Raw genomic sequence first — 27,500 nt, forward strand, 5'->3', positions numbered from 1 at the left:
AACAATACTCAAAGTGGCCGGATGGGGGCAGTGCTGCTGTTGTCTAAAAGAGCCTCCAGTAGCACCTGGAAGGTTTCAAAATTCTCATGTACTGCAGAAAAAAAAACATTTCGCATTAGGGAATAGTGTTTTTCTTTAATCTTCTTCTGTCTGTAAGCAATTAGCTTGTGTTTTCATATCAACTTCAGCGGTGAAACCTTGACGCGGTCTGCTGAAATGATTTGGATTCATTATGAAAGGATTACAAGAGTGAGGAAGGCCAGCAGGGAGTTGGGGCTTTTTTAAAACTCACATTTAACATTTACCGTAGGGCTGAAACTTGTTTTAAAATTCACTCTATTTTCTTCCAACTTGATTTCTGACTGAGTTTGACAATTTTTATGTCCAGCGGCCAAACATATGCCCTAAAATAACACTTAACATTATTATGATTATATACATTTAAAAAGAGAGAAATTGTTGTATTAACAAATAATAATAAATACAGAGAAGAATGTTGTAGTCAGGTATATAGAATTTAAAAAATATTTGAATGATTTGTTACGGACTTAAAATCAATCCTAGAACCTTTTATGTTCAATGAGGCAATGTTCTAAGTAACATGTTCGCACCCTTAACCGTTGAACAAGTGTAAAAACAAGTTAACCACACGCTTAAATGAAATTAAAATGTATTATTTTGTGAATTCATTTTTTGAAAGTTCCAACTCTATCATAAATTATTTGAATTGACGTGGGTTCCCTCCGGGTACTCCGGCTTCCTCCCACTTCCAAAGACATGCACCTGGGGATAGGTTGATTGGCAACACAAAATTGGCCCTAGTGTGTGAATGTGAGTGTGAATGTTGTCTGTCTATCTGTGTTGGCCCTGTGATGAGGTGGCGACTTGTCCAGGGTGTACCCTGCCTTCCGCCCGATTGTAGCTGAGATAGGCGCCAGCGCCCCCCGCGACCCCGAAAGGGAATAAGCGGTAGAAGATGGATGGACTTTAAATTACATTTCAATGTTTAACTCCTATAAAAGGGTAGAAAAAAATTAACCATAAAACCTAAACAAAGTAATAAATAAATAAATAATTAAAAAAAATAATGAATTTATTTGTTCCAAGTTAACTATAACATTTTAAATAACCTCACAGGCAATGTTTAAGTGACTTTTTAAACTGACATACTAGTGTAAAAACAACCACTGGGTAATAAAACCTTAATATAGTAAAAATAATGTGACGTGAAATTTGTTTAAAGTTCAAAATAAAGTTGAAATATTTTAATTGATTTTAACGGCAGTGTTTTAAATAGCATTTTAAACTGTCATAAAGAAGTGTAAAAATTGATAATTGTAGGATAAAACCGAAAACAAGGTAATTGTTCAAAATAAAATTAAATTAAAAAATGTTTATTCAGTCTTTTCTTTGCTCGCTATTAGCTTTGTTTAAGCTACATGCTAAGTAGAAAATGTTAGACTACTTCCTGTTAGCAAGCACATGCTATGTATAGAAAAGTCCTGTTAAATTCTGTGCACTGCTCACATTTTACCGAGCAGCCAGACCCTTTCTTGTGTGACATGAAGTTAGTTTTTTGCTTCTATGGTTATCATCACACTTCCTGTTTCTCTTTGTCACTCGCCAAAGAAAAAGCACTCCTTAAGGCACTCTCTCGTTTGAAAGCAGCGGTCCTAGAAGAAGAGCAACAGGGTTGTTTCGAGAGTTTTAAATGTTGAATGTGTTCATTATTATATTGAAACATTTTTCTTTTTGTCAAAACTGGATTTGCTAATATACCTAATAATATACTTATACACAGGAAAACTTTTTAAAAACGCTATTATTTTCTTAATGCTGGATTATTCCAATACACGAGACATTTTAAAGATTTTAAAGGCCTACTGAAATGAGATTTTCTTATTTAAACGGGAATAGCAGGTCCATTCTATGTGTCATACTTGATCATTTTGCGATTTTGCCATATTTTTGCTGAAATGATTTAGTAGAGAACATCGGCGATAAAGTTTGCAACTTTTGGTGCTGATAAAAAAGCCTTGCCTGTACCGGAAGTAGCAGACGATATGAGCGTGACGTCACGGGTTGTGGAGCTCCGCACATCTGAACGTTGTTTACAATCATGGCCACCAGCAGCTAGAGCGATTCGGACCGAGAAAGCAACGATTTCCTTATTCATTTGAGCGAGGATGAAAGATTCGTGGATGAGGAAAGGGAGAGTGAAGGACTAGAAAAAAAATAAGACTAGAGGGCAGTGGGAGCGATTCAGTTGTTATTAGACACATTTACTAGGAGAATTCTGGATAATCCCTTATCTGCTTATTGTGTTACTAGTGTTTTAGTGAGATTATATGGTCGTACCTGTACAACCTGAAAGTCGGCCCCGCACCTTTCTTCAGCACCAGTCGATGGGTGGTGGCGATGCCCATCTCTGCCCTTCGCAAGGGACCCTCTTTGAAACACGATCTTTCGAAATGATCGCTGCATAATACACTGTACTTTGTGTTTGTGGTCCAATCCAACCGTGTTCGCTTGACATCTCTGTTCCATAGTAAAATACCTATTCCTCTAAATCTGTGATAGTGAGCATTTCTTCTTTGCCAAGCCAGGAGTCACCAACGCGGTGCCGGCGGGCACCAGGTAGCCCGTAAGGACCAGATGAGTCGCCCGCTGGCCTGTTGTAAAAATAGCTCAAATAGCAGCACTTACCAGTGAGCTGCCTCTATTTTTAAAATTGTATTTATTTACTAGCAAGCGGGTCTCGCTTTGCTCGACATTTTTAATTCTAAGAGAGACAAAAAATCAAATAGAATTTGAAAATCCAAGAAAATATTTTAAAGACTTGGTCTTCACTTGTTTAAATAAATTCATATATTTTTTTGACTTCTTAGAACTTTCAGAAATACAATTTTAGAGAAAAAATACAACCTTAAAAATGATTTTAGGATTTTTAAACACATATATCTTTTGACCTTTTAAATTCCTTCCTCTTCTTTCCTGACAATTTAAATCAATGTTCAAGTATTTTTTATTTTTTACAGTACAGAATAAGAAATAAATTTAAATTTAATTCTTAATTTTAGGTTTTGTTTTTTTGACGAAGAATATTTGTGAAATATTTCTTCAAATCTATGATTAAAATTCCCCAAAATTATTCTGGCAAATCTAGAAAATCTGTAGGATCAAATTTAAATCTTATTTTAAAGTATTTTGAATTTCTTTTTAAAAATTTTGTTCTGGAAAATCTAAAAGAAATAATGATTTGTTTTTGTTAGAAATATAGCTTGGTCCAATTTGTTATATATTCTAACAAAATGCAGATTGGATTTGAACCTATTTAAAACATGTCATCAAAATTCTAAAATTAATCCTAATCAGGAAAAATTACTAATGATGTTCCATAAATTCTTTTTTTAATTTTTTCAAAAAGATTCGAATTAACTAGTTTTTCTCTTCTTTTTTTTTTCGGTTGAATTTTGAATTTTAAAGGGTCGAAATTGAAGATAAACTGTTTCAAAATTTAATTTTCTTTTTTTTCGTGTTTTCTCCTCTTTTAAACCGTTCAATTAAGTGTTTTTTTCATAATTTATTCTCTACAAAAAATCTTCCGTAAAACAAAAAAAAAATGTACGACAGAATGACAGACAGAAATACCCATTTATTTATATAAATATAGATTTATTTATTAAAGGTAAATTGAGCAAATTGGCTGTTTCTGGCAATTTATTTAAGTGTGTATCAAACTGGTAGCCCTTCGCATTAATCAGTACCCAAGAAGTAGCTCTTGGTTTCAAAAAGGTTGCTGACCCCTGCTCTAAGCACTTCATGATGACAGGTGTGAGTGGTACTGGGCGATAGTCGTTGAGGTTGTTTGTGGCAGCTTTCTTGGGTACCAAGATAATTGTGGCGGATTTAAGGCCGGGTGGGATAAGTGCTTGTGCCAAGGAGTGGTTGAAGAGGACGGTGATAATGTAGGAGAGCTGGTCAGCACATGCCAGCTGCCTTCCTGGGGTTCACTGCCTTGAGCCCCCGCCTGACCTCGTGCTCCTCAAGAATGATTGCTGGGGGTTGGCAGGGCTGGGGGTGGTGTGACTGTAATGTCTCAAAGCGTGCAAAGAAGCAGTTCAGCTCCTCTGCTAGCGATACATCCCAGTCCCCGGTATATTGTACAGGATTGATTGTTATTTTTATTGGATAGTATTCTGTTTATTTCAATTCTTAGTTTTTTCTTTATTACCTCTTGTGCCCATATTTGTTCCCACTACCGCACTTTAAGGGCCTACTGAAATGAGATGTTCTTATTTAAACGGGGATAGCAGGTCCATTCTATGTGTCGATATTGCCATATTTTTGCTGAAAGGATTTAGTACAGAACATGGACGATAAAGTTCACAACTTTTGGTGCTGATAAAAAAAGCCTAGCCTGTACCGGAAGTAGCAGACGATGTGCGCGTGACGTTACGGGTTGTGGAGCTCCTCATCTCTGAATATTGTTTATAATCATGGCCACCAGCAGCAAGAGCGATTCGGACCGAGAAAGTGACGATTCCCCCATTAATTTGAGCGAGGATTAAAGATTTGTGGATGAGGAAAGTGAGAGTGAGAGGACTAAGAAAAAAAAAAAAAAGAATCAAGAACAATACATTTAATGAAGGTGCTTAGAACGTCCTGGGCCAATCTTCCAAATATCCCCTCGTGACATAATATCACATAATCAGGTTGACCGTCGGCCCCCATTCGTGCAAATGTCTCATTAAAGACAATAAGGCGACTGACAAAGAAGCCCCGATTGGTCCCTTGAGATACTAGGTTTTTCTGTTGTATCTACGCGGTTATGTGGTAGTTGCTAGGTCCTGCCATGCGCGTAACAGCTTACTTACGAAACAAATTACAATATCGCATACACTAATGTAAAGCATATCACCTAGGAACTCCACAATTATTATCAGCTCAGATTTGACCAAAATTGAGTTACTGGGTTTAACGTGGCTTGTGGAACTCCACCTGGTGTTGTGGTTATGGTGGTCATTTACGTTAAGGAAGTAGTTTGACATGTACTTTGGTATCAGGGAGGTGTGGCTGTGACTGTTTGTGATGTCTCAAAGCGAGCAAAGAAGCAGTTCAGCTCCTCTGCTAGCGATACATCCCAGTCCCCCCGGTATATTGTACAGGATTGCTTATTTTAATGGATGGTAGTCTCTTTATTTCAATTGTTAGTTTTTCCTTTATTACCTCTTGTGCCCATATTTGTTCCCACTACCGCACTTTAAAGGTCTACTGAAGTGAGATTTTCTTATTTAAACGGGGATAGCAGGTCCATTCTATGTGTCATACTTGATCATTTTGCGATATTGCCATATTTTTGCTGAAAGGATTTAGTTGAGAACATCGACGATAAAGTTCACAACTTTTGGTCGCTAATAAAGAAAGCCTTGCCTGTACAGGAAGTAGCAGACGATGTGCGCGTGACGTCACTGGTTGTAGAGCTCCTCACATCCGCACATTGTTTACAATCAAGGCCACCAGCAGCTAGAGCGATTCGGATCGAGAAAGTGACAATTTCCCCATTTGAGCGAAGATGAAAGATTCGTGGATGAGGATAGTGAGAGTTAAGGACTATAAGAAGAAAAAAAAAAGACGAGGGCAGAGGGAACCATTCAGTGGTATAGCTCGGTGGGTAGAGTGGCCGGGTCAGCAACTTGAGGGTTGCAGGTTCCAATCCCACGTCCACCATCCTAGTCACTGCCATTGTGTCCTTGGGCAAGACACTTTACCCACCTGCTCCCAGTGCCACCCACACTGGTTTAAATATAAAAAAAAAAAAATTAGATATTGGGTTTCACTATGTAAAGCGCTTTGAGTCACTAGAGAAAAAGCGCTATATAAATATAATTCCGATTTTAGACACATTTACTAGGATAATTCCGGAAAATCCCTTATCTGCTTATTGTGTTACTAGTGTTTTAGTGAGATTACATAGTCATACCAGAAAGTCGGAGGGGCTTGGTGACCGCCAGTGTCTCTGAGGGAAGCCACGGAGGAGCCAAGAAAGTCGTATTTGCCTCTTTGACAGCTGCAGGAGGAACGGCACAAGCATGTCTTGTCACCTGTCTTGCTCTGTATATTGTACAGTATTTGTATTTTGTACTTCTATAGTGATTTGTATATTGTACAGAATTGCTTATTATTTTTATTGGATAGTAGTCTGTTTATTTCAATTGTTAGTTTTTCTTTTATTACCTCTTATGTCATTTATTTCACCCCATATTTGTTCCCACTACCGCACCTTAAGTTGGAGTCTTTAATCTCCATCCATCCATCCATTTTCTACCACTTATTCCCTTTTGGGGTCGCGGGGGGTGCTGGCGCCTATCTCAGCTACAATCGGGCGGGAGGCGGGGTACACCCTGGACAAGTCGCCACCTTATCGCAGAGTCTTTAATCTCGTTATAAGCAAATATAATGACAATAAAGTTCATTCTATTCTATGTCTACGGTAAGAGCCGACTTATTACCACAATTTTCCTCACGGATTTTATAAACTAGGCTCAGTGCAAGTTGTTTGACTCTGTCCTCCACCCTGAGCCAGCCCACTTTGGAGAAGTGGGTTGGAGTGAGGTGTGATCTGGGGTGGAGGTCTAAAAGTAACCGGACTAGCTTATTCTGGGATGTTTGGAGTCTAGATTTGAGGGTTTTTGGAGGTGCCGGGGTACCAGGAAAACATTCCACAGGCCACGATCAAAGACCTAATCAACTCTATGTGAAGCAGTGCAGCACCAAAATGTCTGACAGTCCAAGGTGGTTTTATTGCGTTGGTGGACGTTTTGGCCTCACAAAAACGTCACCGGGTATTTATTCTGGCAGGAAAAATGTAGACGTGTGTGTGATTGTGTTGTTCATTCCCCACTCTGGACCTTTTTGGCTCCGGGTGGAACCTCCAAAGATTGCCTTGGCGGAGGCTGTGTGACGCGGGATTGACGGTAGCTTCGAGCACACTGAGAGGCGAAAGAGATGTTTGGAGAAATGTGCAGTTTGACGTCCTTCCCGCTCATATTTTGTCGGATGATACGAATGAACTCCATTGATAATTTTCTCAAGGACTGTCGGGGGTTGACGGGAGATCAACATGCCTCATTAGAGCTCATTGTTGATGTAGCTGGGCTCCCGTGGGTGTCTACAAAGAATGTAACGAGCTGTCCACATCTCATAGCACCTCAGACCCTGATGACGTCCTATACGTGCACGGAAACATAAAGACAGGGTTCTTATGCATAATGTTCCTGGAAAAAAAAAAAAATATGCTCGGGACACAAAGGGCCTGATTTACTCAAGGTTTGCGTGTACTAAAACATGTGCAAACTTGATAGCTACTGCAAAGCGGATCTTCTACAAACCCCGTTTCCGTATGAGTAAGGAACTTGTGTTAGATGAAAATATAAACGGAGTACAAATCATTTTCAACCCATATTCCGGGGGTCGGGAACCTTTTTGGCTGAGAGAGCCATGAAAGCAAAATATTCAAAAAATGTATTTCCGAGAGAGCCATATAATAATTTTTAACACTGAATAAAAATAAATGTGTGCATTTTTAAGTAAGACCAACATTTTAAGAATATAAGTATCAATCCATCCATCCATCCATCCATCCATCCATCATCTTCCGCTTATCCGAGGTCGAGTCGCGGGGGCAGCAGCCTAAGCAGGGAAGCCCAGACTTCCCTATCTCCAGCCACTTAGTCTAGCTCTTCCCGGGGGATCCCGAGGCGTTCCCAGGCCAGCCGGGAGACATATCAATCAATCAATCAATCAATGTTTACTTATATAGCCCTAAATCACTAGTGTCTCAAAGGGCTGCACAAACCACCACGACATCCTCGGTAGGCCCACATAAGGGCAAGGAAAACTCACACCCAGTGGGACATCGGTGACAATAATGACCCAGTGGGACGTCGGTGACAATGATGACTATGAGAACCTTGGAGAGGAGGAAAGCAATGGATGTCAAGCGGGTCTAACATGATACTGTGAAAGTTCAATCCACAATGGATCCAACACAGTCGCGAAAGTCCAGTCCAAAGCGGATCCAACACAGCAGCGAGAGTCCCGTTCACAGCGGAGCCAGCAGGAAACCATCTCAAGCGGAGGCGGATCAGCATCGCAGAGAGGTCCCCAGCCGATACACAGGCAAGCAGTACATGGCCACCGGATCGGACCGGACCCCCTCCACAAGGGAGAGTGGGACATAGAAGAAAAAGAAAAGAAACGGCAGATCAACTGGTCTAAAAAGACATAGTCTTCCCAACGTGTCCTGGGTCTTCCCCGTGGCCTCCTACCAGCTGGACGTGCCCTAAACACCTCCCTAGGGAGTCGTTCGGGTGGCATCCTGACCAGATGCCCGAACCACCTCATCTGGCTCCTCTCGATGTGGATAATAAGTATAAAAATAATAAGTATCTTCTTCTTTTTAATAACATTGTTATTCTGAAGCTAATGAATAAAATAGTTGTTACCAGTAATGCGACTTCTTGAACAGGAACGGTAGAAAACGGATGGATGGATTAAAATGCATGAGAATGTTTTATATTTTGAACCTTAATTTTAACACTGTGATTACCAGCGGAATTATTCATTACTTATCGCTGGGTTTTTCAACCACTGTGCCGCGGCACACTAAAGCTAATTGCTTTTGTAGATGTCGGGAACATATGGTATGTCGTGATCACAATTTGCGGGAGGCAGTATGTATAGGTAAAAAGGTATCCAACACTTAAACTAAAAGTAAACAAAAGGCGAGTGCCGCTAAGAAAAGGCATTGAAGCAAAACAAAACTAAAACTGAACCGGCTGCAAAGTAAACAAAAGCAGAATGCTGGACGACAGCAAAGACTTACAGCGTGCGGAGCAGACGGCGTCCACAAAGTACATCCGTACACGGCATGGCAATCAACAATGTCCACACAAAGAAGGAGTGCGTCCGCACAACTTAAATAGTCTTGATTGTAAAAACAAAGCAGGTGCGATGAATAGCATTCAAGGAGGACATGAAACTGCTACAGGAAAATACCAACAAAAGAAGAAAAAGCCACCAAAATAGGAGCGCAAGTCACACAGGAAAACACCGAAAAAAACCTCCAAATAAGTTACGGCTTGACAGTACACCTACATAGAGACAAGAGCTATTGCGAGAACAATTTTTTTTGGTCTACTGAGTTTAATTTTTCTTATGTTTTCTGCTGGTGGTGCGCCTCAGAATTTTTTCTGTGAAAAAAATGTGTTTTGGCTCAAAAAAGGTTGAAAAACACTGACTTATCATGTTAAGCAATGCCAGCTATGATTTATCTGAGAGCCAGATGCAGTCATCAAAAGAGCCACATCTGGCTCTAGAGCCATAGGTTCCCTACCCCTGCCAAATTCGGTTGAATATGCCACAAAGACAACATATTTGATGTTCAAACTGATAAACATTTTTGTTTTGTTTTGCAAATAATCACTAAAGGCCTACTGAAATGAGATTTTCTGATTTAAACGGGGATAGCAGGTCTATTCTATGTGTCATACTTGATCATTTTGCGATATTGCCATATTTTTGCTGAAAGGATTTAGTAGAGAACATCCCCGATAAAGTTGGCAACTTTTGGTCGCTAATAAAAAAGCCTTTCCTTTACCGGAAGTCGCAGACGATGACATCACCGGTGTGAGGGCTCCTCACATCCTCACATTGTTCATAATGGGAGCCTCCAACAAAAAGAGCTATTCGGACCGAGAAAATGACAATTTCCCCATTAATTTGAGCGAGGATGAAAGATTCGCGGCTGAGGATATTGATAGCGAAGGACTACAAAAAAAATAGAATAAAAAAATAAACTTAAAAAAAAGGGCGATTTAGACACATTTACTAGGATTTGTGAGTGTGAATGTTGTCTGTCTATCTGTGTTGGCCCTGCGATGAGGTGGCGACTTGTCCAGGGTGTACCCCGCCTTCCGCCCGATTGTAGCTGAGATAGGCGCCAGCGCCCCCCGCGACCCCAAAAGGGAATAAGCGGTAGAAAATGGATGGATGGATGGAATTCTGGGAAATCCCTTATCTTTCTATTGTGTTGCTAGTGTTTTAATGAGATTAAATAGTACCTGATAGTCGGAGGGGTGTGTCCACGGGTGTCTTGACGCCAGTCTCTGAGGGAATTAGTCGCGGCAGCAGCAGAAGCACGACAGAAGCTCCGCTGATCTCCGGTAAGAGGCGACTTTTTACCACAATTTTCTCACCGAGAGGTCGGGATCCATGTTCGCTTGACCGCTCTGATCCATAGTAAAGCTTCACCTCCAGGAATTTTTAACAAGGAATCACCGTGTGTTTGTGTGGCTAAAAGGCCAAAAGCTTCCCACCTCCGTCTTTCTTCTTTGACTTCTCCATTATTAATTGAACAAATTGCAAAAGATTCAGCAACACAGATGTCCAGAATACTGTTTAATTGCGCGATAAGAGACTACTTTTAGTGAAGTGAAGTATATTTATATAGTGCTTTTCTCTAGTGACTCAAAGCGTTTTACATAGTGAAACCCAATATCTAAGTTACATTTAAAACCAGTGTGGGTGGCACTGGGAGCAGGTGGGTAAAGTGTCTTGCCCAAGGACACAACGGCAGTGACTAGGATGGCGGAAGCGGGAATCGAACCTGCAACCCTCAAGTTGCTGGCATGGCCACTCTACCAACCGAGCTATTTAGCCGCTAGTGGTGCTGGGCTAATATGTCCCCTCCAACGGACGTATTATAACCCGGTTACCTAATGTACAGAATAATTTTAAGGTTTTGCTTACCGACCTCAAAGCAATTTTATTTGCTACATGGTGTATTAAGTGTGACGATTAGATGGCAGTCAAACATAAGAGATATGTGTAGACTGCACTATGATGGCAATATGACTCAAGTAAACAACACCAACATTTTATACGTTCCCTTGAATGTATAGAACATTACACAGGGTGCTCAGAAATGTATCAAAATATTTTAGTACGACTTTGGCAAGCTATCAAGCCACACCTTTTAATGGATTGTCGGTGCATTAAACATGCGAGTATTGATATGGTGTGTGTATGAGGTAAGACATTATCTGGCGTTTTGTTTCGCAATATCATGCAATAGCAACTTTTCCTACCTTCTAGTACCTGCTGATCTGCATAAATCCTGAAAAAATTGCGCAAGTCCGCCTTTGCAGTCCATGCCAACACCGTAGTCAATAAGCTTCTTGTGATGGGACATTCACCCTCCGCTGTTGCTATTTCTAATATAAAGTAGTGCAAAGTTCTTACTTATATCTGTCAGTAAACTCGCCATGAAAGCACTAAAACATACCGGTGTAGTGAGTTTACATTAATCACCCAAGGAACTTTAGTTATTAGCTAGTTCCGGTCGGACGGTTTTTCACGGGATGAGGAGATGCTGCTCCGCTATTGATTGCAGTAAAGTCTGAATGTCATCAAAGCAGTTAGCTCCATCTTTTGACTCTTCTTCCACTTTCGTCCTTGCACACTACACCGCTACAACAAAGATGACGGGGAGAAGACGCTGCCGAAGGTGAGCCACGTAAATGATACCGCCCATCCGGAAGCAACAGTCAGAAAGTGGCTTGAAGATGATCTGTAAAACATCATCTATGCGATATTTTGACCAAAGAACCACCATTACATGTTATGTAGACCACAAGGAAGTGTTTTAAAATGTAAAAAAAAAAATATATATATATATATATATATATATATATATATATATATATATATATATATATATATTAGGGGTGTAACGGTACACAAAAATTTCAGTTCGGTACGTACCTCGGTTTAGAGGTCACGGTTTGGTTCATTTTCGGTACAGTTAGAAAACAACAAAATATTAATTTTTTGGTTATTTATTTACCAAATTTGTAAACAATCCTTTTAACATTGGGAACACTACAATAATTCTACCCACGTTAATCAACATTAAACTGCCTGAAGTTGTTGCTCAGATTCAATAAAATGACAAAACCTTTCTTCTACATATAAAAAGTGCAACATTAAACAGTTTCAACTCAACTTATCATGCTTAATTTATTACAGCATTTGGGAAGCCTGTAGTTGACTTTTATTATACACACACACACACACACACACACTAATGCAAGCACACAGCAAAATGAGCTAACGTAACGCTAAAAGCTAATTAGCCTTCACCTCAACCCACAACTATGAGCGAGCTGAGCTGCAGTTTAAGTTTCCAGAAGGTCAACGGGCTCATAGTGATGTTTCTAATAGTTGTGACTGGGAAGTGTTTTTTATATAATTTGGGGTGTGTACGATGTCCTGCTAAACAAATATCTGCTCATTTCGACGCCGGAGCACTGACTGCAGGCGCTCTGAATACGCACTGCTGATTGGCTTTGTATGTAACCAATCAGATGGTTGTGTGGGCGGGACAATGCTGGGTGCTCACTGCTCAGACAGAGGCAGAAAGCAGAGCAGCTTGTTAAGACTTTAGCTTACAAACTCGTTCGATACACCCTCGTACCGAACCGAAACGGTTCAATACAAATACACGTACCGTTACACCCCTAATATATATATATATATGTAGGTGTGGGAAAAATCACATGACTACTTCATCTCTACAGAACTGTTTCATGAGGGGTTCCCTCAATCATCAGGATATGATTGATGATTGATGATCTCCTGATGATTGAGGGAACCCCTCATGAAACAGTTCTGTAGAGATGAAGTAGTCTTGTGATTTTTCCCAAACCTACATATTGCGCTCTACCACGGTATCGAGCACTATTCTCTGGATAATCCAATCAAGACATATATATGTATATATGTGACTCCTTTAATGTGCCTTATAATCCGAAAAAAGATAGAAAATATAACATTTATCAGAAGTGCGCTTTATAATCGGGAAAGTTCGGTATATGTATTTTCCTAAAAATATGCAAATATATTCGGTATATGCTTTCTCTATTTGTTTTGGAAATCTTTGTTACATTTCTCGTTTCTATTTAACATTGTGTTTTCCAGCAACGACTTTCTTCAGCCTTCTGATTGGCTAGAATGATTTTAGGGTTAGATGTTATACTGTAGTCTCATATTTTGCTTTGGCCTGCTTTTGACAGCCTGTACTTAGAACATAACAACTGGTGTGGACAAGGGTTGTCGTTTTGCTCCATTCCAGGGTCACACAATTGTTCTTTGGCTCCAATTTCAAGCCTTGAATTGCTGTAATTGTTTTGAAATGTTCCTACAAAATTCCCCCTTCCTGGGGCGTCCTTTTTGCCGTGAGGCTATTACTCGGGACAGTTTGATAGTGACACCATGTTCGGAATTCCAAGAGGAAGAAGAAGCGGGCGTGTCTGACAACATGTCATCTTCTTCCGAGGCGACATTGTCATTTGGTGGACGGGGGGAGTGTGGTGGCAAAGGTGGGCACCTTGTAAATGTGCAAGGCGAGATTGGAATCCAGTTGTCGTCTCTCTTGTCGTAAACATTTTATCCGCCTTTATCCTTGGCTGATTTGATGGCTGCGAGGGCTGCTGTGTGCTCGTTGAAATACAAGACAAAACTGGCCGAGACAAGTGCTCGTAAATCTTTGATGGTTTTCTTGAAAAGTTAACCTTGGTGTGTCTTGTTCAAATTAAACTCTAAAGCTGCTAATATAATGATGGCCATTTTATGCCTTTAATACTTGTGTGTTGTCTCGGACAATTGCATCACAATGACGTGTGTTTCTAGCAGGGATCTACGATATTATCACGGTATCAAGGCCACTATTAAGGTACGACAGGGGTCACCAACCTTTTTGAAACCAAGAGCTACTTCTTGGGTACTGATTAATGCGAAGGGCTACCAGTTTGATACACACTTAAATAAATTGCCAGAAATAACCAATTTGCTTACATAAATATCCATCCATCCCATCCATTTTCTACCGCTTATTCCCTTTCGGGGTCGCGGGGGGCACTGGCGCCTATCTCAGCTACAATCGGGCGGAAGGCAGGGTACACCCTGGACAAGTCGCCACCTCATCGCAGGGCCAACACAGATAGACAGACAACATTCACACTCACATACACACACTAGGGCCAATTTAGTGTTGCCAATCAACCTATCCCCAGGTGCATGTCTTTGGAAGTGGGAGGAAGCCGGAGTACCCGGAGGGAACCCACGCATTCACGGGGAGAACATGCAAACTCCACACAGAAAGATCCCAAGCCTGGATTTGAACCCAGGACTGCAGGACCTTCGTATTGTGAGGCAGACGCACTAACCCCTCTGCCACCATATATATAAAAAAATGTTTATTTCTGTTTGTAATTCCGTCGTACATTTTTTTTCCTTTTACGGAAGGTTTTTTTGTAGAGAATAAATGGTAAAAAAACACTTAAAGAGGAACATTATCACAATTTCAAAAGGGTTAAAAACAATAAAAATCAGTTCCCAGTGGCTTGTTGTATTTTTTGAAGTTTTTTTTTCAAAATTTTACCGGTCCCGGAATAGCCCTAAAAAAGCTTTAAACTGCTTGATTTTCGCTATTTGCGATGCGACTATCCATTTCCCTGTGACGTCATACAGTGCTGCCAATGTAAACAAACGATAGCAGATACCGCAGCAAGATATAGTGACATTAGTTCGGATTCAGACTCGGATTTCAGTGGTTTAAGCGATTCAACAGATTACGCATGTATTGAAACGGATGGTTGGAGTATGAAAGTATTGAAGAAGAAACTGAAGCTATTTAGCAAATAGCTACTGACGCTATTCATAGCCATAGCATGGCCGAATAGCTGCGTTAGCATCGCCGGTAAAATGTGCGGACCAAACGATCAGGACTTTCGCATCTCTTGACACTGGAGCAACTTAAATCCGTCGATTGGTAAGTGTTTTTTTCGCATTAAATGTGGGTGGAAGGAAACGTAATATAGTTGCAAATGCATCTGCAGGTTATCCATACATCTCTGTGCCATGTCTGCTTTCGCACCGCCGGTTAATAGCATGTTAGCATCGATTATCGTAGCATGTTAGCATCGATTAGCTGGCAGTCACGCCGCAACCAAATATGTCTGATTAGCACATAAGTCAACATCAACAAAACTCACCTTTGTGATTTCGTTGAGTTTATTGTTGCAAATGCATCTCCAGGTTATTTATACATCTCTGTGCCATGTCTGTCATCGCCGGTAAAATGTGCGGACATTTTGGTACATTCAATGGGGGTCTGGCGGCAGACACTTTCGCATCTTTGTGCCAGTGGTGCAACTTGAATCCCTCCCTGTTAGTGTTGTTACACCCTCCGACAACACACCGACGAGGCATGATGTCTCCAAAGTTCCAAAAAATAGTCGAAAAAAAGGAAAGTAACAGAGCTGAGACACGGTGTTTGTAATGTGTAGAAAATGAAAATGGCGGCTGTATTACCTCGGAGACGTCACATTCAGACGTCATCGCCACATGAGCGATAAACAGAAAGGCGTTTAATTCGCCAAAATTCACCCATTTAGAGTTCGGAAATCGGTTAAAAAAAATATGGTCTTTTCTGTACTATCAAGGTATATATTGACGCTTGCATAGGTCTGGTGATAATGTTCCCCTTGAACGGTTTAAAAGAGGAGAAAACACAAAAAAATGAAAATCAAATTTTGAAACAGTTTATCTTCAATTTTGACTCTTTAAAATTCAAAATTCAACCGAAAAAAAAAATGAAGAGAAAAACTAGCTAATTATAATCTTTTTGAAAAAATTAAAAAAAGAATTAATGGAACATCTTTAGTCATTTTTCCTGATTAGGATTAGTTTTAGAATTTTGATGACATGTTTTAAATAGGTTCAAATCCAATCTGCACTTTGTTAGAATATATAACAAATTGGACCAAGCTATATTTCTAACAAAGACAAATCATTATTTCTTCTAGATTTTCCAGAACAAAAAAATTCAAACAAATTCAAAAGGCTTTGAAATAAGATTCAAATTTGATTCTACAGATTTTCTATATTTGTCAGAATATATATTTTTTAATTTGAATCATAAGTTTGAATAAAAATTACACAAATATTCTTCGTCGAAAAAACAGAAGCTAAAATGAAGAATTAAATTAAAATGCATTTATTATTCTTTACAATAAAAAATAATACTGAAACATTGATATAAATTGTCAGGAAAGGAGAGGAAGGAATTTAAGTTAAAAAGGTATATGTGTTTAAAAATCCTAAAAATCATTTTTAAGGTTGTATTTTTTCTCTAAAATATTCTTTCTGAAAGTTATAAGAAGCAAAGTAAAAAAAAAATAATTTATTTAAACAAGTGCAGACCAAGTCTTTAAAATATTTTCTTGGATTTTTGAATTCTATTTGAGTTTTGTCTCTCTTAGAACTAAAAATGTCGAGCAAAGCGAGACCAGCTTGCTAGTAAATAAATACACTTTAAAAAATAGAGGCAGCTCACTGGTAACTGCTGCTATTTGAGTTATTTTTAGAACAGGCCAGCGGGCGACTCATCTGGTCCTTACGGGCTACCTGGTGCCCGCCGGCACCGCGTTGGTGACCCCTGGTTTAGAATAAACACACTTGCTGTAATTGAAGACACACATAATGCTAAAACGTTGTAATTAAACAAATATTTCTAAGTACAAACACAAAACCCCAAACCAGTGAAGTTGGCACGTTGTGTTAAATAAAAACAGAATACAATGATTTGCAAATCATTTTTAATCTATATTCAATTGAATAGACTGCAAAGACAAGCTACTTAACATTCGAACTGGTAAACTTTGTTGTTTTTTGTAAATATTAGCTCATTCTGGAATTTGATGCCTGCAATATGTTTCAAAAAAGCTGGCAGAAGTGGCAAAAAAGACTAAGAAAGTTGAGGAATTCTCATCCAACACTTATTTGGAACATCCCAAAGGTGAACAGGCTAATTGGGAACAGGTGGGTGCCATGATTGGGTATACAAGCAATTTCCATGAAACGCTCAGTCATTTACAAACAAGGATGGGGCGAGGGTCACCACTTTGTGAACAAATGCATGAGCAAATTGTCCCATTTCTCAACCGGCTATTGCTAGGAATTTAGGAATTTCACCATCTAAGGTCGGTAGAATCATTATAAGGTTCAGAGATTCTGTAGAAATCACTGCACGTAAACAGCAAGGATGAAAACCAACGTGACTTTGGACCCTCAGGTGGTACCGCTTCAAAAAGCGACATCAGTGTGTAAAGGATGTCACCACATGGACTCTGGAACACTATAAAAAACTACTGTCAGTAAATATAGTTTGTCGCTAGATCTTTAAGTGAAGTTAAAACTCTACTATGCAAATCCAAAGCCATTTATCAACAACACCCAGAAATGCAGCTGGCTTTGCTGGGCCCGCGCTCATATAAAATGGACTGATGCAAAGTGGAAAATTGTTCTGTGGTCTGACGAGTCTACATTTCAAATTGTTTTTGGAAACTGTGGATGTTGTGTTCTCCGGACAAAATAAGAAAATAACGATCCGGATTGTTATAGGCGCAAAGTTCAAAAGCCAGCATCGGTAATGGTATGGGGGTGTATTAGTTCCAAAGGCATGGGTAACTTACACATCTTTTAAAGGCACCATTAATGCTGAAAGGTACATACAGGTTTTGGGGCAACATATGTTGCCATCTAAGCGATGTTATCATGGACGCCCCTGCTTATTTCAGGATGACAATGCCAAGCCACATTCTGCATGTGTTACAACAGCGTGTTTTCGTTGTAAAAAAGACTGGCCTGCCTAGTAGTTCAGACCTGTCTCACATTGAAAATGTGTGGTGTAATATGAAGCCTAAAATACCACAACGGAGACCCCGGACTGTTGAACAACTTAAGCTGTACATCGAGCAAGAATGGGAAAAAATTCCACCTGAAAAGCTTCAAAAATGGGTCTCTCAGTTCCCAAACATTTACTGAGTGTTGTTAAAAGGAAAGGCCATGTAACACAGTGGTAAAAATGCCCCTGTGCCAACTTTTTGCCTCGTATAAGGATTGTGAATAAAAAAGGCACATTTTTTTTAATAGTGCAGTTTCCCTTTAATGTAGTGTACTATTGTGACCACCATGTGTCGTCCAAAAAAAAAAAAAAAAAAAGACAAATTAAATTCAACAAAAGTCCATGGCAAAGAGTTAATACGTAGCTTAGTGGTTTTCATTCCTACCATTGTTCTCTGTTTGAGTGATTTCACTTGATATCTGATTAATATCGGTATCAGTCCCAAGTATTGGGACACTCCTATGAAGATCTAACTTGAATGAGTATGTTTTCAGGCTGAAGTCGCTTTAAAATACACCATGACTGGGAAAAAAATTATGCCATGTTTTATCATACACAAACCCCGTTTCCATATGAGATTGGAAATTGTGTTAGATGTAAATATAAACGGAATACAATGATTTGCAAATCATTTTCAACCCATATTCAGTTGAATATGCTACAAAGACAACATATTTGATGTTCAAACTCATAAACTTTATTTTATTTTGCAAATAAGAATTAATTTAGAATTTCATGGCTGCAAATTGGGCCAAAGTAGTTGGGAAAGGGCATGTTCACCACTGTGTTACATCGCATTGGGAACTGAGGAAACTATTTGTTGAAGCTTTGAAAGTGGAATTCTTTACCATTCTTGCTTGATGTACAGCTTAAGTTGTTCAACAGTCCGGGGTCTTGTTGCCGTATTTTAGGCTTCATAATGGGAGACATGTCTGGACTGCAGGCGGGCAAGGAAAGTACCCGGACTCTTTTACTATGAAACCACGCTCTTGTAACATGTGGCTTGGCATTGTTTTACTGAAAAAAGCAGGGGCGTCCATGATAACGTTGCTTGGGTGACAACATATGTTGCTCCAAAACCTGTTTGGACCATTCAGCATTAATGGTGCCTTCACAGATGTGTAAGTTACCCATGCCTTGGGCACTAATGCACCCCCATACCATCACAGATGCTGGCTTTTGAACTTTGCGCCTATAACAATCCGGATGGTTCTTTTCCTCTTTGTTCCGGAGGACACCACGTCCACAGTTTCCAAATATAATTTGAAATGCGGACTCGTCAGACCACAGAACACTTTTCCACTTTAAATGGGTCCATCTTAAATGAGCAGGGGGTCAGCGAAGTCGGCGGCGTTCCTGTGTGTTGTTGATAAATGGTTTTGGCTTTGCATAGTAGAGTTTTAACTTGCACTTACAGATGTAGCGACCAACTGTAGTTACTTACAGTGGTTTTATGAAGTGTTCCTGAGCCCACGTGGTGATATCCTTTACACACTGACGTTTTTTGATGCAGTATCGCCTGAGGGATCAAAAGTTTGTAATATCATTGCTTACGTGCAGTGATTTCTCCAGATTCTCTGAACCTTTTGATGATTTTTACGGACCGTAGATGGTAAAATCCCTAAATTCCTTGCAATAGCTTGTTGAGAAATGTTGTTCTAAAACTGTTCCACAATTTGCTTACAAATTGGTGACCCTCGCCCCATCCTTGTTTGTGAATTACTTAGCATTTCATGGAAGCTACTTTTATACCCAATCATGGCACCCACCTGTTCCCAATTAGCCTGCACACCTGTGGGATGTTCCAAATAAGTGTTTAATGAGCATTCCTCAACTTTATCAGTATTTATTGCCACCTTTCCCAACTTCTTTGTCGCGTGTTGCTGGCATCAAATTCTAAAGTTAATGATTATTTGCAACAACAAAAAAATGTTTATTAGTATTAACATCAAATATGTTGTCTTTGTAGCATATTCAACTGAATATGGGTTGGAAATGATTTGTAAATCATTGTATTCCCTTTATATTTACATCAAACAGTTTGTACGTCGCACATTGCAAGTTAACATTTTAACATGCATTGTGCGACGCCATGAGGTGAAACTTTGTTGCAAGTTTAACAGTTTCTGCGCAAATGAATCATTCCATAAAATCCTTTTTTTATTTGCTGTGAAATTTAATTTTGGCGTCACACACACGTATAAACACGCTTGTTTTAATGAAGTTATTGATTAAAAGAAAGATAAATTGCCTTCCGTTTTATTAAATTGCTCGTGCTGACTCTGTGTCTCCCTGCTGTGCAATGTGACTTTGCGTTGATAAGACACTTTTTAAACTTGCACTGCAAGGCGGAGTTTGGGCAGAGCCATTAAGAAAACCAGGCTGCTGCAAAAAGTGTGTCGGAACGACCATTAACCTCAAAAAGACATAATAGCATTATTACAGAGGAAGAATAATATCACATAATGGAGAGACTGTGGTTTTTCTGTGTCTCGCTAATGGACTTAGTCTAACGATGCCCCTGTTGCCCAAAACGAGGGATTCATTTGATGCAGGAAGGCCTCACTGGGAGAATTCTCATTAGCGAGAGCAGCCACAAAAGCTCCGTGTTAGGAGAAGATAAGACGTCTCTCATTTAGCTTGTCTCCGTTCGCAGCCGTCCAGTCTCTCAACAGCCTCAACGACCAGATTGCCCAGTTCATGGTGACCCGGCCATGGAACCTGGACCAGCGGGACCAGGACTTCATGCCGGGGGACACCTTGACCAAGTCCATGAGCCTTATGAGACACCTGCTGATGGATGCACAGGTACCTCAGTCTGTCATTCGCCTGATTCAGTACGACTACCGACCCATTACTTTTTACTATTTTTTTTTCAAAACAAAATGCATGTGTTTATTCATGTATTTTTTGGGGAAACACGATGATATTAAAATGTACTAAATATTAAATTAGGATTACAAGGACGAAAAAAAAATCAAGTAAATATATTTCTAAAAATATATAATTTTGGAAATATATGTATATGCCAATACAGTATAATCAATTTTGCAGCAAAACATACACTATCATTTTAAATGCATGTAAATGTTGCATATTGATAGAAAATCAACATTAAGGGTTATGTTGCATAATGCATATTTGTTTTCTATTCACAATACACACCATGTCTTCTACATATTAGGTAGTACAATTATTTTCTGCAGTATTGCATAAACTTCCCTTTTAAATGCAGTTATTATATGTTAAAACATGATTAAACCACATGACTATAGTACATTATAGTGGAGTATTTTATGGTAAATATTTGTATTTATAATATATGAAATGTTTATATGTAATATAGATTATGATTAATTGAATACCCACAGCTGTAAATGCACACATTATTTTACAACATAATTACAACATTTTTATATAATTGAATCTATTTTGATATGTTTGTTATGTAATAATTGTAAATGATAATATATTATGTTTTATCGTATAATATAAAGTAATAATTTCTGCCGTTCCTTTTAGGTGCAAGCTATATATATATATATATATATATATATATATATATATATATATATATATATATATATATATATATATATCTATTTAAATACAATTTCAAAAAGTAATGAATATAGTGTATTATGGTGGTATATTTTGAAGTGAATACAGTATATTCATATTACATTAAATTTTTTTTACATATAATACAAAGTAGAATTACTTTTGTAGCTTCTGTTGCTGTCGTCCGAAAGCATGCCTTTCATGACTTACAACATAATTAAAAAAAGAAAAGTTTTATATCGTTTAATATTTTTTTATATATATTTTTGTTTTGTAATGATTGTAATAATTGTTAATACTAATATATAATTTGATATATTATATAAAAAAATCCTCAGCATTACATACATGTTCCTTTTAGGTGCAGGCACCATATTTTCAAAGATGAGTGGTGTATTTTATAGGAAATATTTTGTATTTATAATATCATACAGAATGTTTTTCATATAATACAAAGGATACTGAATCATTTTGCATCTGTAGCTGGAGTCTTAAATGCATGTCTTCTATTACATCATAGTTGTAATAAATACAATTGATATTCTAAATAATGACACATATCAAAATGTTTATGTAATATTATAACATTAAATTTTCAGATATAGTATATTATGTACCGTATTTTCCGGACTGTAATACTTATTTAAAAGGCTTTTTTTTTTCTCTCAAAACCCGACAGTGCGCCTTTATAACCAGGTGTGACCACTCTAATGTGCGAATTAGAGTATTTAGCACATGGTGTGACCAGTAGATGGCAGTCAAACATAAGAGATACGTGTAGACTGCACTATGATGGCAATATGACTCAAGTAAACAACGCCAACATTTTATATATTCCATTGAAAATATAGAACATTATACACAGCGCTCAAAAATCTATCCCAAAGTTTTAGTACGACTTTGGTAAGCTATGAAGCCGCACCGCTTGATGGATTGTACTGTGCTTCAACTTACGAGTATTATTATGGTGTTTGTAAAAGGTAAGACATTTTATCTGGCGTTCTGTTTCACAATATTATGCAAAAGTCACTTTTTTTACCTTCTGGTCTCTGCTGATCTGTATTTGGGGATGTGCATAAGTCCTGAAAATTTGCGCGCCTTAGCTTTTGTGTTCCGTGCTGACAGCATAGTCGATAAACTTCTTCTTTTTCTCAATCTTCTTGTTGTAGGTCATTCATCCTTCGCTGTTGTCATTTCTAGTATAAAGTAGTGTAAAGTTCTTACTTATATCTGTCAGTAAACTGGCCATGAAAGCGCTAAAACATACCGGTGTAGTGAGTTTACATTATTCACCCAAGGAATTTTAGTTTTTAGAGAGTTCTGGTTTGACGGATTTTCACGGGACACATTTCTGGCATTGCAATTGCACGAGTGAGCCACGGATGAGAAGATGCTGCTCAGTTGTTGATTTTAGTAAAGTCTGAATGTCATTAGAAACAGTTAGCTTTATCTTTTCACACTTCTTCCACTCCTGTCCTTGCACGCTACACCGCTACAAACAAAGATGACGCAGAAAAGACGCTGCCGAAGGTGAGCTACGTGAATAAAACCGCCCGCAAAATGGCTTATTCTGAAGTGACTGTCAGAGAGCGGCTTGAAAATGATCTGTAAAACATCATCTATGCAACGTTTTGACCTTAGAACCACAAGGAAGTGTTTTCCATTTAGAAAAAAAATAAAAATATATATACATATGAACCCTGTAATGCACCTTATAATCCGGTGCGCCTTTTGTATGAAAATAGACCTGACTAGGTCCGCTCATCGGCAGTGCGCCTTATAATCCGGTGCGCCCAATGGTCCGGAAAATAAGGTATATATGTACAATATGGTAATTATTATTATTATTATTATTATTATGAAGCGACCGGAATGAGAATCAGCACGTCCGAGTCCATGGTTCTCGCCCGGAAAAGGGTGGAATGCCATCTCCGGGTTGGGGAGGAGACCCTGCCCCAAGTGGAGGAGTTCAAGTACCTAGGAGTCTTGTTCACGAGTGAGGGAAGAGTGGATCGTGAGATCGACAGGCGGATCGGTGCGGCGTCTTCAGTAATGCGGACGTTGTACCGATCCGTTGTGGTGAAGAAGGAGCTGAGCCGGAAGGCAAAGCTCTCAATTTACCGGTCGATTTACATTCCCATCCTCACCTATGGTCATGAGCTTTGGGTCATGACCGAAAGGATAAGATCACGGGTACAAGCGGCCGAAATGAGTTTCTATCTCTAAGGCTCTCCCTTAGAGATAGGGTGAGAAGCTCTGCCATCCGGGAGGAACTCAAAGTAAAGCCGCTGCTCCTTCACATCGAGAGGAGCCAGATGAGGTAGTTTGGGCATCTGGTCAGGATGCCACCCAAACGCCTCCCTAGGGAGGTGTTTAGGGCACGTCCAACCGGTAGGAGGCCACGGGGAAGACCAAGGACACGTTGAGAAGACTATGTCTCCCGGCTGGCCTGGGAACGCCTCGGGATCCCCCGGGAAGAGCTAGACAAAGTGGCCGGGGAGAGGGAAGTCTGGGTTTCCCTGCTTAGGCTTTTGCCCCCGCGACCCGACCTCGGATAAGCGGAAGAAGATGGATGGATGGTAATTATTCTTACCTCTTTAAGGACTCATATTTTTTTTCTCTTAAAATATGGTTGCAATGTTAAAGCATCCTTTTGATGTTCCTACCATCTTCACCGACTGTTATTTTTTGTGGTGATCTGTGGCCTCCCATCACATTCTTGCATGACGGATCCTCCTAATATTACACGTTCATGTCATCTGAGACGTCCAGTGTTGATTACCCCTTCTATTTTTGTCTTTGCAAAGCACACTAGATATGTAATCATCATTTAAAATCACCATAGGATGCTGACTGGAGACTGACTGTTGCTATGACGACAGCCACCAGCGGTTGTTTACTTCCTGTGTGTAACGCTGGCATCAAATTAAATTCATATCAAATTGCCAGTTTAGTCTTTCTCATTACAAAGTTGCTGCATTTACCTTCTCACTTCGTATTGATCTTGGCAGGGCAGAATTAAAGACCAAGCCTGAGCCACAAGAAAAGAAAAAAAAAAAGATTGGATTGATTAGACTGGGGGATTCAGGCGGTTTTGTGCGGTAAAATAGTCTGCTGACTTCCCCCTGAAAGTGTGACAAAATAAACCACTTGACAGAAAAGAGCCTTCGCTTGAACAAATGTAACATTTTCCATTCCATCAAACTTTAGGAGGGTCTTTGGATGTCCAACTTTGACAGCTAAAGTGCAAAAGTTTTCGCAGTGCTTCCCTTTCTTCACATTTTGTCATGTTACAGCCTTATTTCAAAATGGAATGAATTCGTTTTTTGACCTCAATATTCTAAAAATAATACCCCTAAAAAAAACAAAAAAAAAACAGCATTTGCCCAATACTTTGTTGCAATTAAATTCTCAAGTCTTTTTGAATAAAATCCCCCAAGCTTGGCACACCTACATTTTGGGCAGTTTCGCCCATTCCTCTTTACAGCACCTCTCGAGCTCCATCAGGTGGGATGAGAAGTGTTTGTTTCAATCCAGGATGTTTCAGTACATTGCTGCATTCATCTTTCCCTCCATCCTGACTCGTTTCCCAGTTCCTATTTAAGATTTATTTAGGATTTTTATTTTTTACAACAAGGGGAAGGAGACAACAAGAAGGCACATTTCAAAAAGACTAATCTTAAAAATTAGTGGAGAAAAAAATTAGATATAAACACATCGTCAGCGATCCATCGAAACAAGTATGATTGTCCTGTGCGTGGAATCTTTTTAAGTTGGGAGTCTGGTGCACAGACAGCCAACACACTGTCCTTGGCAAAGAGAAGGCCAGGGTCCAATGGCATGGAGACCAAGACAATTGGGGGCCCATCTTTGCTGCAGCCTTCCGCCGCCTTTGTGACCGTTGTGGAGCTTTTATGCCACCATCTCTCTCTCTCTCTCTCTCTCTCTCTCTCTCTCTCTCTCTCTCTCTCTCTCTCTCTCTCTCTCTGTCTCTCTCTCTATATATATACATATATACATGCATATTTATATATAGATATAAACATATATATGTATATATCTATATATAAATATGCATGTATATATACATGTATATGTGTGTGTATGTGTATATATATATATATATAATATTTATATATTATATATTTATATATAATATTTATATATTATATATATATACACATAGATGTATATATACATGTATGTATATATACACGTATGTTTATATATATATGTATATATATATATATACATATGTGTATATGTATATATATACATATGTGTATATATAAATGTATGTTTATACGTATATATATATATATATATATATATACACATGTATGTTTGTATATACTGTATTTATATATATGTATGTATAAATATGCATGTATATATAAATGTGTATATATATACATGTATGTACATATGTATGTATATGTATACATATATACAGTATGTATATATATACACATGGATGTATATATACATGTATGTATATATACATGTATGTACTTATATGTATATATACATACATGTATGTTTCTATGTATATATATATATACACATGTACATATGTGTATATATATATACAGTACATGTATGTACATATGTGTATATATAAATGTATGTTTATACGTATATATATATACATGTATGTTTGTATATACTGTATTTATATATATGTATGTATAAATATGCATGTATATATAAATGTGTATATATATACATGTATGTACATATGTATGTATATGTATACATATATACAGTATGTATATGTATATATATAAATATCCATCCATCCATCCATTTTCTACCGCTTATTCCCTTTTGGGGTCGCGGGGGGCGCTGGCGCCTATCTCAGCTACAATCGGGCGGAAGGCGGGGTACACCCTGGACAAGTCGCCACCTCATCGCAGGGCCAACACAGATAGACAGACAACATTCACACTCACATTCACAAACTAGGGCCAATTTAGTGTTGCCAATCAACCTATCCCCAGGTGCATGTCTTTGGATATATATATATATATATATATATATATATATATATATATATGTATACAGTATACCCCCACACACACACACACACTCATATATATGTGTATATATATATATATATATATGTATATATATATACTAGTGGTTCTTAACCTTGTTGGAGGTACCAAACCCCGCCAGTTTCATATGCGCATTCACCGAACTCTTCTTTAGTGAAAAAAAAAAAGTTTTTTCTTAATTTAGTGATGTTACTCTATTAAAGAAATACCAATAAAGATATATTTTACAAACAGATAGTTACAGAAATGTACACATAATCCCATGTTTACATCTCATTGTGCAACTTGTGAATGTTTTAGTGGGAACCAAATGCGATATCTGAAAGGGGTACAAATTATTTCCAACCCCACCTTGTACAGAGCTCATTAAAAACAATGTTTGTTTTTTTTGTCATTGTAAGTGGGAGCCAAAACACTTATATTAGAAACTAATCTCATGGAAATGATTGCTGTCATTTGATTATTATGATAAATCATTGAACTTGTTATTTAGTCAGGTTTGGACGGAGGCTTCGTTGAACCCCTGAAGCCGACTGACCGATCGAACCCAGGTTAAGAACCACTGATATATACAGTAAAGTGTTATGGAAAAATAAAAATATAAACCAAAGATATGCATGTATGTATACAATCATACACATACATGAAACACCCCCCCCCCAAAAAGAGAACCACAAAAATCAAACACACACAAAAAACACTAAACATACTAATGTTATAATACAATTAAATTAGTGTCAGTGTTAAATTAGGTTTCCCAGTTCTTGCCACGGAAAAACAACCCCACAGCATGATGCTGCCATCACCATGCTTCACTCTAAGGATGGTTTTGGCCTGTTATGGGTTTCCTCCAAACATGACGCCTGGCATTTACTGATAAGACAAAATGAGAGAATATTGTTTCCCATGGTCTAAGAGTCCTTCAGGTGCTTTTTGGCAAACATTTTACGAATAAATGGCTTCCGTCTGGCCACTCTACCGTACAGGCCTGATTGATGAATTACTGCAGAGAAGGTTGTCCTTGTGGAAGGTTCTCTTTTCTCCACAGAGGAATGCTGCAGCTCTGACAGAGT

At 38.6% G+C, this 27,500-nt stretch overlaps 1 protein-coding gene across 1 annotated transcript in view; it reads left to right on the forward strand.

Moving 5' to 3' along the window:
* Nucleotides 1-27,500, forward strand: part of kaznb (kazrin, periplakin interacting protein b) — a 272,644-nt gene that overhangs the window by 18,774 nt on the left and 226,370 nt on the right. Inside the window, exon 2 of the mRNA XM_061888872.1 lies at nucleotides 20,466-20,617. Within this exon, the coding sequence (XP_061744856.1) occupies nucleotides 20,524-20,617 (94 nt within the window). The 5' untranslated portion in view covers nucleotides 20,466-20,523. The remainder of the gene's footprint in view (nucleotides 1-20,465; nucleotides 20,618-27,500) is intronic.

Source organism: Nerophis ophidion, linkage group LG02 (assembly GCF_033978795.1).
Source record: "Nerophis ophidion isolate RoL-2023_Sa linkage group LG02, RoL_Noph_v1.0, whole genome shotgun sequence".
NCBI classification, from domain to species: Eukaryota; Metazoa; Chordata; class Actinopteri; order Syngnathiformes; family Syngnathidae; genus Nerophis; species Nerophis ophidion.